This window comes from Plasmodium inui (genome assembly GCF_000524495.1).
Source record: "Plasmodium inui San Antonio 1 unplaced genomic scaffold supercont1.1, whole genome shotgun sequence".
Lineage (NCBI taxonomy): Eukaryota > Apicomplexa > Aconoidasida > Haemosporida > Plasmodiidae > Plasmodium > Plasmodium inui.
The window spans coordinates 51,100-66,666 of NW_008481835.1; the positions used below are offsets into that span (position 1 = coordinate 51,100).

A 15,567-nucleotide genomic window follows, 5' to 3' on the forward strand; every position below is an offset into this window, starting at 1 on the left:
TATATCTACATACATTTTCTGACATCTGTCGATTTCAATAATATTTCTCAAATGAAACATGGACATCAGACAGTACTTCCCTTATTGTTACCACTACTGTTTGAATTATATACATTATTCGATAAATGATAAGATTATCCATGCACACTTCCTAAGCATTTTCATAGGAAATTTATTTATTCTCTCCTTTCCTTTTTTATATTTCATAAACAAGTCTGTCCTGCCGCTCCTTTCATACCAGTCATAAAGTTGCTAACCGCAAAAGAGCAATTTCCTTGATATCGCTGAGCACTGTATTACAATAAGACGAATATATCAACATTACACGACTTGGAAAGAGAATCTCCGGTTACATATGTGCAATATCGTTACGGTGTTATCGCTACCACGACTTACTTCTCTTGCCTTAGTGTCCTACTGCACCTGATACCGTCTAAAAGTGCGGGCAGCATTACAGACTTCTGTAATCATGATTCCATCTTTGAAACGATTCAATTATATTGTCTCGGAGCACACAGAGAGGACAAATATCATTCTTGTTTCCTCGATCCACTCATTTATACATGTACTTTTTTCTATAATATGTGCATTTCCACATATAGATTCAAAGACACAATCATTACTTTTAACTCCATCCATATCTAATATAGACGTAATAAGTGTAAATGTCCCGACATAACACATGAGCAGCCAAGTTAGGATTTTCAAAAGTAGCCAGACATTAAGCCCATTGTAAGTAATCTAGTTTTGCAGTGAGAACCTACTACATAATAGAGAACGCGTCTGGTATATTGGGACCCTATGGGATATACATTACTTTGGGATTTTATACAGATTAACTACAGCACCCTTGGTGAAATAGCAGATTCCTATTGTACCTAACAGAAACCAAGCATTCGAAGTCTATCTTATCCCATTACGGGAGGTTTGTCTGTGCATCCCTCTTAAGTATGTTTTCTTTCTTACTTTCCACATTAATTCTTACCTACCCATAAATGAACCAAAACGTCTATTTCCTTGCACAATGCCATCGCAAGGGTATTTGTTATGTTTTATCCATGTATCAGTGAGGTGACTTGAGAACCGTGCACAGTACTGGGACTCATTACTTCTGTATGATGTCATTAACGATATGTTACATGCGTGCCTTCAGGGATATTTAAACCTTATGCTACCTAAATATCTGTGAGCCCGGGACAGGAAGCATATGTACATAGACAGAGCTTCGCTGTTAAAATTGCTTTCCCTCTGCACCACAATCCTAAACCAATTTCCTCATTTATGGCTCACGAAGAAATCCTCTCGTAGCCTGACGTGAGGCGTATAATAATCACGGCATTATTCTGGATTCCTGTATTTTTGTAAAGTCTTTCTTGATATTTCCTATGTAAGTCTACAATTAACAACATGGCTTAATTGTGGAACCCTCAGATTTACTTACTCCACCTTGGCATACGAATCAGCACTAGAAAGAATAACCTTTGGGTATTCCGCCCAAAGGTTCTTAACAAAACATTCTGAATGGGCATGTAGAATATTGACAAGGTACTTCAAGATAATAACCTGGCAATTCAATAAACAAAACTCCGTGTCTCTTCATGGAATATTATGTGTTTGTACGCCCCTTTATAGTGCGTTCTTAAAGGATGTTATGTAAAACTATCCCAGTGTAAGTAAAAGAGGAGGAGTAAGAAACAGAGAATATAGTACGAACGATGAGGCCTTGTATTTATCAAAATATAAACACTGACATAAGGAGCCGTAGGAGAGATAAGGATGACATCATTACATTCTCAGAAACAAATATTAGGGACGGACACTTATCTCATTTCATCCTGAGCTGATTGTGGGGCCACGCACTACTGAAATGAGTCATGGATTAATTTTATTTGTCTTCATTGTGCAGAGAGTGAACTTTCCATAAATATACATTGCTTAGTATATCCTATTATAGACAAGAAATAGGAGGACATAGCAAAATAAAGGCACATGGACAACTCAAGCAATATTATTCCAAGGAGAAACAATTCGGTATGTGCGCCAGCTACTGCAGCAACATGGACGCGGTACTAAACTATTTACTGAATAATACGGCTAATCTGAACCCTCTTCATGCTGAAATGCAACTCCAAAATAGCAGCGCAGACTTCTTGTGTCCTTAATATTCGCAAAGAAAGTGATATCATCTTGTAGCAGACTTGTAAAGCGTAATGGAGGATGACAATGTTATGGAGCACACAATCTTCCTCGATTACAAGACTAATACACATTTCATAAAAAAGGACTTATACAGGCATCTTTGTATGTGATCCTTCTATTCGGAGTGAATTAAACAATGGCTCTTGAGAATATCCGCGTCCGATAGATGCAACAAAATAAATGATGCTACTGCCGGGTTGATTCATGCCAGCTTTTTTTTTTCTTTTCCTTTTTTTTCTTTCTCTTTTCCTTTTTTTTTTTCTTTTTATAATTTTTAATTAACGAAACCCTCTTAATCTTTACTTCTTCTATTCTCATTTTAAAGGGCGTATACTTCTTAATAAGAAATGTGTGCCTCTAAGTGCTGGTTGGATTCCACAGTTATGCATGTTGACAAGTGAACACTCCGTATTCTCATCGGGTGCGAGTAAATTAAAAAGATGCGAGTGTCCTATGTAAGCAGCTTCTTTCTTAGGCTAATACTTATGGATACTATACCCCAAATGTTACTGCCGTTTAAACATAATTTGGGTGTAAAAGGATGTTAATTCATTATTATTTCTAGTGAGAGCTCCTGATTCTGGAAGCTTCCTTTCATCAGTAACCCCTAAAAAGGTATATTGCGATGAGGAAGTAATTACATCCCTCAGAGATGTACCCTTGAATTAAAGGGGAGCATCCTCTCCCCTTGTTTAAACACACATCCCATTTTAAAAGCAAAATAAAACGTCTAATCCTTCAGGAAACATTAACACGGATTCCGTAGCACTGGAGAGACATTACGGTCGTAACTTCCATTGTTCGTTTTGTGCACAACATAAGGCCTGCGCATAAACCAATACGGTTATATCTTAAAAATGCGATAATACTCTACTGACACCTGCATTCAATGGCCAGTCTATGTCGTTACAGCTTCTTACCCCTATTCTACGGGTTCTGCGAATTTTACCATTATGAGAAGAATAATATACCTCATCTATTAGTGGAGACATAACCCCTCCCTGTTTTCAGTTTAATGCTCCCGTGTTATTCACATGAGGTGCTATATGCGGACGCCATCTTCAGGAGGAGCTGAAAGTACAGGTGCAACACATTCAATGGGACCTCGCTACTTCCACATACTTTGTCCTACTTATGAAAAGAAAATGTAATAAGCGCCCCAATAACGCGCACAAGAGAAGATGATTAATTGGTGAAGGAAAGGATTCACTCCTATCTCGTTGTGGTGTTCTCTAGGAAGTCGGGTATCAAAAAATAGGGGCATCAGGGACCATATGATTGATCAGGTTGACTTCAATCCACAATAACAGTAACACCCAATTTTAATTAACATTTACAGCTAATGATTCAGCACTCCCACTGTGTCTCTCTCGTTACCGTCTCGTTTGCACATTTGGGATGCGTCTGAGATCCATCACCGCACAGTGCTGGTATAACACCCTGTGTAACACCCACGCATTAGTAAAAATATAAGAGAGAGCGTTGTTCACATTTAGTACTACACCTAAGTGTAAAATTTTCCGATGTCTTCTCCTTCATCCGGGAAATGTGGACGGGACAGCAAAAAAAGGAGCCAACGAGCAGACTCATTACTCTTACGCTATTGCTTCTTCCTCCCACCCCACCCCCATTGTTAAATGTACTCGTTCCCTGTTAAAATTTTCTATGTTAACATGAATGTTAAAGTGTTAGGAAAGTAGCCCCCGACGCACATCTTAAAAAAAGAAATGTGCCAATGGGAACATTATTCCTTCAATCGATATATCCGAGGGCTTAAAATGAGGAAGGAAAAACAAATAATACAAAACAAAATAATCAGCAACAGTGAACATCAAAGAAAAAAGAAAAAAAAAAGCAACAGAGCAGGGTCTGAACAAAAAGAGCGAAATTTGTTACCCCTATTTTGATTCATTTAATGGTATATCTTTGGCAAAACTTCAACTTTGAATTCTTTACTATGTTGGCCTCCAATACGAGAACTGCTGCTTCCCAGCACTACGCTATGAGTTGTGCTGTTATATATTTTTCTTACTCCTTTGCATTCATACTGAAAAGAGCGCGGAAGTTGGGTAACAATTTCGTGTCGACCGCACCTCAAGAGGTGAACAGCGTTTTTTTTGCATAGCTCCACCCGCGCGCGCCGGTGAGAGGGGAAGCGGCATCTATGCCTCTGTGCATACCTTTCTGTATACCTCTTTCTGTATCCGTTCGTGCGTGCACGTAGATGAGGCTACCTCGTGAAGCTTCCCTCACCTTTGCCCTTCCACGGCACGCACATTTTTCTGCCTCTGCCGTTCAACATTTTGAATTGCTGTTTCCTTCTGCAGTGAGACTGGTTGATGGATGGCATGGCTAATTTTTCGCACCTTCGTGGTTAAGTAGATGGGTATTTTGCTGCATCACCAGTTTGTCCGTTTTTTTTTTTTTTTTTTTTTTCTGCCCTTTCGCTGACTTGGAAATACTTCCCGCGCCCCCTTCCCCACATCGCATAATCGCACCTTCCATTAAAGCCACGCCGCTTTGCCCCTGCTGCGGTGGCTGTATGAAATTGCGAGAAAATCCCCATCCCGCGTGTTCAGCAGTTCGTGCGCTTGGCAGTTGTTAGCAGCTTGTAGCCTTTTTTAGCATTTTTTAGCCGCTTCTAGCACTTCGCATGTTCGTCCTCTACGTGTTAATCGCTCATTGTGCAAGCACATCTGTCGTTACCCATACACAGAGGCTTGCAAGATGACTTTTTTTTTCCCCAGAAGATGCAGCACAACAAATTGGTACAAGAGAAGTAACTTTTTCGGTCAGGGCAATTACGAAAGGATAGTAGCTGCCCTCTTGAGCAGTAGCGTGGTGTACTACTGCACACTGAGAAATGAAGAGAAGAGAAGGGAATTCAAATCACACGTGAAAAATGTAAAGAGGGATCTAAGTACACTCCTCCTATGGAGGCACACCAACAATGGAAATGAAGGCCTATTCAGAAGTAAAACTATATCCTTCTGCGATAACAATAAGAAAGGATTCCGTCACCCCTTGTGGAGATCAGAAGAGAAAAGGCCCATCGAAAAAATGGAAAACGCCATTCTCTTTAGTGGTTCCTCGAATCCATTGTTGAGTAAAAATATAGCAGATCACCTGGGTACTACACTAGGGAGAGTGCACCTGAAGAGATTCGCAGATGGGGAAGTGTCCATGCAATTCTTGGAGAGTATCCGGGGGAAGGATGTCTACATCATACAGCCAACATGTCCTCCAGTCAACGAAAATTTGATTGAGTTGTTATTAATGATCTCCACGTGTAGGAGAGCTTCCGCGAAGAAGATCACTGCGGTGATCCCGTACTATGGTTATGCAAGACAGGACAGGAAATTAAGTTCCAGAGTACCCATATCAGCAGCGGATGTTGCTAGAATGATAGAAGCCATGGGAGTCGATCGTGTTGTTGCCATCGATTTACACTCGGGGCAAATACAAGGATTCTTTGGACCGAGAGTACCAGTAGACAATTTGGAAGCTCAACTGATAGGATTGGATTACTTCACAAAGAAGGACCTCTATAAGCCCGTCATTGTTTCCCCTGATGCGGGAGGAGTATATCGAGCAAGGAAGTTCCAAGATGGACTAAATCATAGAGGGGTAAGTGAATGTGGGATTGCTATGTTAATCAAACAGAGGACCAAGCCGAATGAAATTGAGAAAATGGATCTAGTTGGCAATGTATACGACTCTGATGTTATCATTGTGGATGATATGATCGATACCTCTGGAACTTTGTGTGAAGCTGCCAAGCAGCTGAAGAAACATGGCGCGAGGAGGGTCTTTGCCTTTGCTACGCATGGACTCTTTTCCGGACCTGCTATTGACCGGATTGAGAACTCCCCCCTCGAGGAGGTCGTCGTCACGGACACAGTGAAGTCAAATAAGAACATCGACAGCTGTAAGAAGATCACCAAGTTGAGTGTCTCTGTCCTCGTGGCCGACGCCATTAGGCGCATTCACCAGAAGGAGTCACTCAATGATCTCTTCAACATGAAGGGGTAGGAACTTCGAAGCGGTGGAGGTGCCCACCCGCACTGGATTGCTCGTTCTCGCAGAGTGCAAGCAAAAAAAAAATGCGTTGCATCCCTTGTCTGTTTTGTACTCTACCGTGTTGATTTTTTTAGGCGTCACGAAGCGGTCGTCACGTGGACCACATCCCAGGCTGGCTCTTTAAGGGAAGGTAGCTCCTGGGGTGGTGGTGCAATCACGGAAAAAAAAAATAATAATAAAATGAAAAAATGAAACAAAAAATCCAAACAAAGTAATAACCAAGTGACGGCTTGGTAGGGGAGTCCCCACGCGTGCCGTGGCTGCCAAGTGAATGCAGTTTTTCTGCACACACGCATTTGAGGGTGAATACCTCTCCCCACCGCCGCTCTGCAAAAACAACACCAGGCAGCCGCGTTTGTTATTCATTCCTTCCTTTTTGCGTATTCATCCGTTTCACTGTGTTGTGCATCGCCTTCCAACTTGTTCGCCCCAAGTATGTCATTTTAAAAAAAAGAAACGCATGTGTTAACCAGGGAAGAGTGCAGTACTTTTCTTCCTCTCCCCATGGGATTACGTACAACGGAACGGCAAGTGTATTTCCAAAAGTGGGAAAAAGGGACCCACCTGAAAGGGGCGAGGTCTCTATCAGTTTATCAATAAGGGGTGTACGAAAAATTGCAGCAATTTTTTCTTTTTCTTTTTTTTTTTTTTGACAAGCTATATAATTTCTTGCTATCCATTTGTTGACCGATTGCCATCCCCATCGTCTGTTCCGATCTGTTCAAAGTTCTTTCACCAAGAGGGGGGTAAAGCGGTTGCCTTTAATGGAGACGTTCCAATTGATTAAGCGGCGTCAACGTCGGCTGCCACGTGGGCCCGAGAGGAAAAGAAAAAATTAAAAAATAAGTAGAATGAAGAAAACAAAAAATACTATCTTCATTTTTAGCTGTTTTTTTTTTTTTCTCCACGCGAGAAGCCGACTACTCTTCAATCGAAGCCCAACTGTCACGAGTGCGACTTTATCCATCAGCAGGCCCCTGCGACCACTCGCGGGTTGTTTTACTAATTGGAACCGCCAAAGTGCGGGATGCATGATAATCACGTACACGTGGAACACTGCTCAGCCACTCGTTCCCTTTGGAGAGGCTCCAACAAGGATCCTTCCCAAGCTGCCTCCACGCCGCAAACCCAGCCAAGGGAACAAACCGCACTGTTATTTCCTGTAAGCTTCTTCCAAAGAGAAGTCGATCCTGCGCTTGGGCGAGCCTCTTCTTCTTGCCGCCCCTCCCTTGTGAATCCTTTCCAGTTTAGGGATTTAAAGGATGGCTCCTCCGAGGAGTAAACGAATTAATGAACAAATACGTACGTGAGTATCACCCGAGCACATCCAATTTTCTCTTCTCCTCATTCACTCCCCCCACACACACACATACTGATGTAGGACACCAGACCAGCCAAACATGAGCTCCAACTCCCCCAAAGACTTTGTTGAGAGCCTAAAGGGACGAGTCGTCATAGTGCGACTGAACAACGGGTCTGACTTCAAGGGGATTCTGGCATGCCTGGATGAACGCATGAACGTCGCGCTGGAGCAGACCGAGGAGTTCTTCGAAGGCGAATTTATTGAGAGCTACTACGATGCCTTCATTCGCGGCAACAACGTGTTTTACATACGAGCCATCGACGATGAGTAAGGTGAAGCGGAAGCTCTGCATGTGCAGGTAATAACCCCCCAATGCACATGACGGAAGCGGAAAACTATTCCTGAGTGATGAGTAGCCACACGTCCAGACGGCACGCATACACCGTACCGAAGCGGAACGTTGTTTTTTTTCTTTTTTTTCCTTTTTTATGTGCATCCCCTTTTTTTTTTTGCTTTAACATAAGTGACAGACCAATTGTTAACTGTAGTAGCCATCGGCGTGAATAGCTTTTTTGTTATGCTGAACTTTAAATGGTTGAAAGGGTTCCTTTTGCTCTGCAGTGAAGGTGCGAGGGTGGGCGAAGGCTGACTACACGGGTGTAGTTGTAGTTAGTGGGAGACGTTCTGCATAAGCGATGTGATCTGTGTAACCCGAACATAGGGAACATCTTTGTTCTGTTGACGATGAAGGGCGCCATGCCCATCTCGTTGCGGCTTCTCCCCATGCATCCCGCGCACAGAAGCAGGCAAGGCGGCAGTCATCCCGCCCCCAGCAGTAACGGGTAAAGGTTGACGCATGACTGATAACGCATAACTGATAATGGATAACGCATAACGGCTAACCTAACCGCTTATCAAGTCGTTCTGGCGTGGGCATCTCACTTTGCACCTTTGTTCAAGTTGGGTGCGACGCGGGAAGCATACGCACAGAGGTTATCGGCGAAGGGGGTGTCCCCATAATAAGTAAAACATACACAGTTTTTAAAAAAAGGGACAACACCAGATCAGTAAAGAATATAGGGCCACGCTTAACTCCGGGCAGAAATATAATTCTCTAGAAAAATGAATTATGTGCGGGAGGGGGAAATAACAAAGGGGACATGGAGTGAAGGCACCCTCGAGGAGGGCACACATACACACCAAGTGGGGGGAGAAGAAGAAAGTGATAGTTAACCGATAAACTCGGGATCACTACTTCGTCTCTTTCTGTTTCTCGGTCTCTCTTTCTCTCTCCCACCATGCTCCAGTTCACTTTGGCCCATTTACAAGATGCACAAACCATGCACGCCGGGGAAGAAAATAACTCTCTCTCATTAAGAAGGGGGTCGAAGAGTCTCTTAAATGAGCGCCTTCATTCTTTTGGTCTCCGCTATGGCTTCGTCAAACTTGGCCTTCTCCTCTGCATTCAGTTGCAACTCGATGACCTGCTCAACTCCGGTGCCGCCGATAACGAGAGGAGTACCACCGAAGATATTGCTGTGTCCATATTGTCCCTCGAGTAAAGTGGAACACACAAGGACCTTCTTTAAGTCTTTCAGATACGACTCGGCCATTTCGATAATGGCAGCAGCAGGGGCAACGTAGGGAGAGGCATGCAGGTTAACAATCTCCAAAGCGGTGTTGACGGTTTTATCAAATATGGCTTCGACTTCGGCATCAGTAATTTTTTTGTTGTTAATGAACTCTTGCAGTGGAATACCTCCAACAGTGATATACCTTTTTAGAAGGACCATTTTATTTCCGTGTGCACCGACAATATGTGCATTAACGTCTCTTGGGCACACATTCAACTTCTGCGACAGATAGTACTTCAGCCTTGAGGTATCCAACACTCCACCTAGTCCGATGATTTTATTCTTTGGCACTCCGGAATGTTGGAAAAGTAACTGCACCATAACATCGACAGGGTTCGTCACGACTATGATGAAGGCATTGGGGCATAGGTTCTTAATATGTCCTCCAATTTCAAGCATAATTTTGTTGTTAAGTGGAAGGAGATCATCTCGGTTCCATTCCTTCTCGCTCTTTCCAGGGACCTTAGCAAAACCTGCAGTGACGATTACCACGTCGGCTCCCTTCAGGTCGTCGTAGGAGTTCGATCCAGTCACTTTGCAATTGGAATACGCCATAACATTGGAGTGGGACGTATCAAGTGCTTTTCCTTGGGGCATGTTCTTCACAACATCAAACATGACCACATCACCAAGATTCTTCTGTACAATCAGGGTCGCCATCACACCTCCAATCATGCCAGATCCGACAAGAACGATCTTGGGTTTAGGTGTCATTTTGGAAAGAAAAAGTGCGGCGAGGGACGAAGAAGAGTGGGAAAAAAAAGAGCGCAACTGCAAGGTTTAGCAGGGGGACAAAGCTTCCTTTATGCCTTCTTGTTCCAGGGAAGGAAAATGAAAGTAAAGCGGGAAGGAGAATGTTGAACTACCTACAGCTTATAAAATTATATCAATTGGGAGATGCGCCTGTGGGCCAAAAGTTTCTTGGCAAAATAGCGTAGAGGTATATTTCTTCAGGAGGGGGAATGTTTGCGTATTTCTCATGTAGAGGGAACAAGCATATTGTGGTTGATACGCAGGCGTGTTTGTGAAAATGTTTAGTGAGAGTACATTTGGAGAAAATTATTTCGCAATGGTTTTGATATTCTGCATGTTTACTTTTTTTTCTGTCAATTTCATTTTGATATTTTTTTTTTTAATTTTTTTTTCAACCCACCATCGCAGTGCTGCCATGCGTTGAACCCATTTTTTCACGCCGCTAACGAGGGGGCCAAAATTGGCTAGTTCCAGCCCTGCAGCAGAGGCGCGGCAGCGCCCCTCTGGGACCACTGCATTCGTATGCACCCCGGGGAGGGGGAAATAAGGGGTCATTCGGGCGGCGTAGTGCCAGGAGAGGTGGCTTCGTGTCACCTCCCCGCGACGCCAGCGCACTCAGCGGCATACTCAGCGGTGCAATCCGTGTCGGTGTGAGGGTCCAGGGGGAGGGTGCCCTCAAGAGAGAGGCTTCCTCCACGAGAGCACCCCTCAATGGCGAAGAGAAACCCATCCAGCTGGAATGAAGCTTGCGACATTGGCGCGTACCTACTCTCTATGGATGGGGCCACACACGTGTAGTCCGCTTTGAACTCGCCGCTTCACATGCGCCCCTTTGTTCAGGGGGCAGTTACCTTGGTAGCTTCCTATATATGCGGATGGTGCCTAGGGGGTTCGTACGAACCGGCTGGTCATCCCCACAGCTTGGATCTCCTCTTCTTCGAATGACCTCTGCTTGGTTATACTCCCTACGTCGCAGCTCCACTACTTCGCTTTTCCGCGTATTCCCTGCACACGAGCCCCCAAACGGGCCCATTTACTCATTCCGTTTCCTCTCCCAAGATTGGTGCATGGGGGGGTTCTCTCCTGATAGAGCTTACGAGAAACGTCCACCGAGGCAAATTTTTCCAGAAAGCTTCCATAGCCCTCATGTTACGCGGGGGTCCCACAGATGGATGTAAATAAGTACAGCGGCTCATCTGTGAGAAAAAAAAAAAAAAAAAGTCACACCCCTTGTGGTGGGTTCACAATTTATCGCTTGACTGCGCACATTGCCCCCCGTACCATGTGAAACACACGATGGGCGCAGTTGTGTTGGCCTCTCCCCGTTGGTAAAGTCTACAGGAAGGCGTCGCGACCACATATTGGTGAGGTAACTGCTTCTCTCCCAACAAGTTAGCATCACAACTGTTTCACTGCCCAATTGGGGATTCTGTACAATGTGCTTCTTCCCCACGGTATGTATACTGTGCCATGACAGAGGCGGCGAACGAGGGGAAGCCATCGACACGCCCCATGTTTTGACCCCTTGACCGTAGCCGGGCGGTACGCCCAAATCGCGTGATTTACACGGCCCCTTTCTTGTTACGAGAGACAACCCTCCCCAAAATACGCTACAAAAATAAAAGGGGTGAAAGGGGTAAAATTGGTATCCATCCACAGGTAACGATTTGTCTCATTTTTTTTTTTTGTGGAAACTTTTTCTTGGTGAACCGTTTTTGTGTGTTCCCTTCCCTCGTTCATCCAACATAGAGACGGGAAGCGAAACTTAGCGTTAGTTGTAATTCCTCTGTGAATTCGCACACGTTTCTAAAGTCTGTAATTTCTTCTCCATGTAACCACTATCACTTCCTGAAAGTGGAAAAAAATACAAAATGGGAATCGGAAAAGACGTAATAGCAAAAGAAAGCTACGCAGAGTGTCTGGGAAAGCTATATCGGACGCACTCGCTAAAGCTGGGACTGGAAAGAACGAAAATGCTAAGCGAGTGCTTCAACAACCCAGGGGACACGTACAAGACGGTTCATGTGGCTGGCACGAATGGAAAAGGATCCGTATCGTACAAAATAAGTATGTGCTTAAAAGTGCGTAACTATAGAGTGGGCCTCTTTACATCGCCACACATATTCTCCATTCGAGAAAGAATCAGAGTCAATGATGAGTGTATAAGTGAAGAGGATTTTGTCCGTCTCGTCAATGAAGTTTGGAGGAAAGCAGATGAATTGGATTTGAAGCCAACATTCTTCGAAATCGTAACAATCGTTGCATATTTGTTCTTTAAATCAAAGAAGGTGGATTATGCCGTTGTAGAGACTGGGATTGGAGGTCGCCTCGATGCAACGAACATTCTAAGGAAACCCGAGGTAGTTGTCATCACGTCCATCGGTTACGATCACCAGGAACTGTTAGGAGCTCAGCTGAGTTCCATTTGCGATGAAAAAATTGGGATAATGAAGGAGGGCACAAATGTAGTGATCGGTCCGTCTGTGTCAATCTATAAAAATGTCTTCAACAGAGCTAAGGACTTAAACTGCGTCGTTAAGGTCGTGCCACCAGAACCTCGTGGAGAGTCCTTTGACGAAGAAAACACAAGAATAGCAGAAGAGGCACTGAAGATCCTAAAGGTGCAGGTTTCCTCAGATCCCATCCTGAAATCAGTTATCTGTGTTAAGCCTCCACTAAGGATGCAGTACCTTGCTACTGAACAGATCCAACATGTGAAGAAGAAGATTTCGTCTCCCTCCGGAAGTTTCACTAACGGGAGTGCAATGACCAATGCGATGAGCAGTGGAATGACCACTGCAATGACCAATGGGATCGGTGTCCCCCTGGCAGTCATCCTTGACGTTGGCCACAACGAAACAGCCGTCGATCGGCTCTGCCAAAACATCAACTGCTTGCACAAGGGCAAACCCATACGGGTCTGTGTCTCTGCGACCCGCCCGCGAAGCTTGGCCATTTTTCAGCCCCTCGTGGCGCATTTCCAGGGGCTCCTCCAGGTGCGCGCGCCGAAAGCAACGAGAAGCAGCGAAACGGAGCGGAACGAGACGGAACAGAACGCAACGAAACGCAACGACGTGAAGCGTCACGTTGTGGAGCCCAGTGCGCTGGATAAACAGAAGCGCGGTTCATCCCCCTACGCGTTGTTGCCTTTTGGACGCCCTTTATTGCGTATTCTTATTTCTATTCCCATGTACACCTCTACCCATTTTTCCACTTCCCCCCTCCCCCAGGACGTTCTGTACCTCCCGTCTGTGAACGACCGAACGTACGACTTCGGCGAAGTTGCTGACATGCTCAACAGCGACGAGCAGATAAGTGGCGAGCTGCGGGGGGTCCTATTGCGCAGCGCCGAGAAGGTGACTTCATGGTTGGAAGGCACTGGCAAGGGGGGCTCACCTGGAGACAATCTCTACACGCGTGGTAAGGCTGGGGAAGGGCGCGCACAAGAAGGGCTCTCCACAAGGGGGTCCATAAACATGCCCTGAAGCGTATCCATAAGGGCCTCGACCCCCTAAGCGTGTTTACATGTGTCCACTAACCCCTGATGCACTCTCTTCGCGTTTCCTCCCCCTCCAAGGCACCATCCCCCTGATTGTGAAGAATGCCTTCCTAGAATGCTGCAAGGACAACTCCATTTTACTTATCTGCGGGACCTTTTTCATGTTTGATGAAGTTCTGCCCGCTTTTGATATTCACTCGGGTAGGCCTCCTGTTCTTGTCTTCCTTGGTGGCTAAGTTTGGGGACCTCTTTTGGTTGTTCCTCCTCCATTTCGCTACTCCACCGCTTGCCAATTTCTCATTCCCCCCATTAGATCTGCAGGACCCCATTTCGATGAACGAACCATCCTACATTTGAGGGCTATCTGAGGGGGATGACCCAACAAGGAGCTGCAAAGATTTGCTGCCTCACTGAGTGCAGGGCGAACCAGACCAGAATAGCCCAGACAATCGCAACGCGAGGGACAGGGACAGGAACAGAGACAGACCTACTGCTGCCCATTGTTCCCCCGTCAACTTCTAACGCAGGTAGCTCGCGGGGCAAAACCGCGAAGGGATCCTTAATTTCGGAAATAAAAGTTAAACGAGCTCCTCCCTCAGCAACGTACGATGAGGATGGGCGTGGTGATGATAATTGGGTCGGGCATGCAAACAGTCAACACGAAGGTAGGCACACAGTTGTGCGCTTTAAAATGGATAAAACGTAACAAAAAAAAAAAAAAAAAAAAAAAAAACGAATCCTCTGCAGTGGAAGGTGGACATATATAAGCTACTTAAGTTAAGAAAAAATCTTCATACATCACAAGGAATTGCTCCATCGGTCCTGCAGACGGAGATGGTATAGTAACACGTTGATGGCGTGGCCGCGCATAAGAACTTCACAGGGTTGTATTTACATTATGTTCCCCTTTTTATGATGACTTGTCTCCAACTGGGTAGCAAAAACGGGGAGGTCCTCGTCAGTATAGTTTGCAGCATTGGTTGTTCTTCTTAGCTTGCCTGCAAAGAGGGGGAAGTGTGTGTGTGGTTTAGGCTTAGGTTTAGGTTCACAAAACAAATTATACACATGGTAGCTCAGTAGGAGCCACCGAGACGTGTCCTTTCCCTCTCTCCCGGCCGGACGCACCTGTAAAACTGATAGGAAGAATTGGACAAGTCCTGACTTTTCTTCATGAGATCATCCAGCTTCTCCCCCCGCTGTAATAAATCGTCAATGTTTTTCAACATCACGTCTTTTACTTCATCCAGATCTTTCTGTACCCTGGACAATTTGTCCGCCTCCGACGGATTTTGATACTTTCTTAAAAGGTCCAGCAATTCGGTGGAGAATAGAGCCCCCTCCGTTAAATCCTGCGTTACATGCTCATATTTAGTCCTACACTTTTGCTGGAAGATTCGGTGCGCTGTGTCAATGAGGCCAAATGCTATTCGTAGGGGATATGTCTTTGTCGACAGGACTAGCACGCTGACATTGGTATCCTTATTGGTGTAGACATGGAGATGTCCTATTCCTGACTCCAGTTCGATGACTTCTCTGTTACCTTTGGGGGTCCTGCTGCATACCAACCTCGAGTGGAAAAATATGTGCTCCTTCAGCGAGGAGCGATGAAAGAAGGGGAAGGACGACAAGTCCACTGCCGCGGAGAGGAACACTGGTTTGGACGCATCGTGCTTATAAATCAGGATCGCGTACAGCGCAACTTTGCTCGACCGCTCGCTGCTGGGCAGGGCGCCTGGGAAGTCGTTCATCGGGGAAGGCGTCAAAGAAGCGGAGGAAGAAATGGCAGCAGTGAGAAGAAATAGCGGCGGCGGAAAAAAATGGCAGCGGCGGGAAGTGGTCCTCGCCTCGACGGCTTGGGATGTATATCACGCGGACGGTGGCGGTGGAGGGGGGGAGTCACAGACGAGCGATCATCTGCAGATCTCGTAAACTGCTAGTCTGCCAATCTGCGGACGGGAGCCGCGCATATTTTATATGCTTAGTCGGCGTAAGGAAGCTCAACTGTACGCTTCATACGCGCTCTGGCAGCTCTTCCGTTTCGGCACATTAAGTGGGCAATCAAGAGGCACGTTGATGCGGTGAAAAATAAAAAAAAAAAA

At 45.3% G+C, this 15,567-nt stretch overlaps 5 protein-coding genes across 5 annotated transcripts; 3 read left to right on the forward strand and 2 right to left on the reverse strand.

Annotated features, from left to right (window-relative positions):
* Positions 1-4,926: 4,926 nt before the first annotated feature.
* On the forward strand, positions 4,927-6,231 carry C922_00008 (ribose-phosphate pyrophosphokinase; the record flags this gene model as incomplete). Its single annotated transcript, XM_008815625.1, has 1 exon — positions 4,927-6,231. The coding sequence occupies one exon, from the start codon at positions 4,927-4,929 to the stop codon at positions 6,229-6,231; it is 1,305 nt and encodes a 434-aa protein (XP_008813847.1).
* A 1,448-nt stretch (positions 6,232-7,679) lies between these two features.
* Positions 7,680-7,913, forward strand: C922_00009 (small nuclear ribonucleoprotein; the record flags this gene model as incomplete). Its single annotated transcript, XM_008815626.1, has 1 exon — positions 7,680-7,913. The coding sequence occupies one exon, from the start codon at positions 7,680-7,682 to the stop codon at positions 7,911-7,913; it is 234 nt and encodes a 77-aa protein (XP_008813848.1).
* Positions 7,914-8,979: 1,066 nt separating this feature from the next.
* Positions 8,980-9,930, reverse strand: C922_00010 (L-lactate dehydrogenase; the record flags this gene model as incomplete). Its single annotated transcript, XM_008815627.1, has 1 exon — positions 8,980-9,930. One exon carries the CDS (start codon positions 9,928-9,930, stop codon positions 8,980-8,982), a length of 951 nt encoding a protein of 316 aa, XP_008813849.1.
* Positions 9,931-11,840: 1,910 nt separating this feature from the next.
* C922_00011 (dihydrofolate synthase/folylpolyglutamate synthase) lies at positions 11,841-13,825 on the forward strand (the record flags this gene model as incomplete). The annotated part of the gene is made up of 4 exons (XM_008815628.1): positions 11,841-13,043; positions 13,200-13,389; positions 13,547-13,669; positions 13,782-13,825. The coding sequence occupies 4 exons, from the start codon at positions 11,841-11,843 to the stop codon at positions 13,823-13,825; spliced, it is 1,560 nt and encodes a 519-aa protein (XP_008813850.1).
* A 601-nt stretch (positions 13,826-14,426) lies between these two features.
* Positions 14,427-15,216, reverse strand: C922_00012 (synaptobrevin like YKT6; the record flags this gene model as incomplete). The annotated part of the gene is made up of 2 exons (XM_008815629.1): positions 14,427-14,466; positions 14,594-15,216. The coding sequence occupies 2 exons, from the start codon at positions 15,214-15,216 to the stop codon at positions 14,427-14,429; spliced, it is 663 nt and encodes a 220-aa protein (XP_008813851.1).
* Positions 15,217-15,567: the final 351 nt, after the last annotated feature.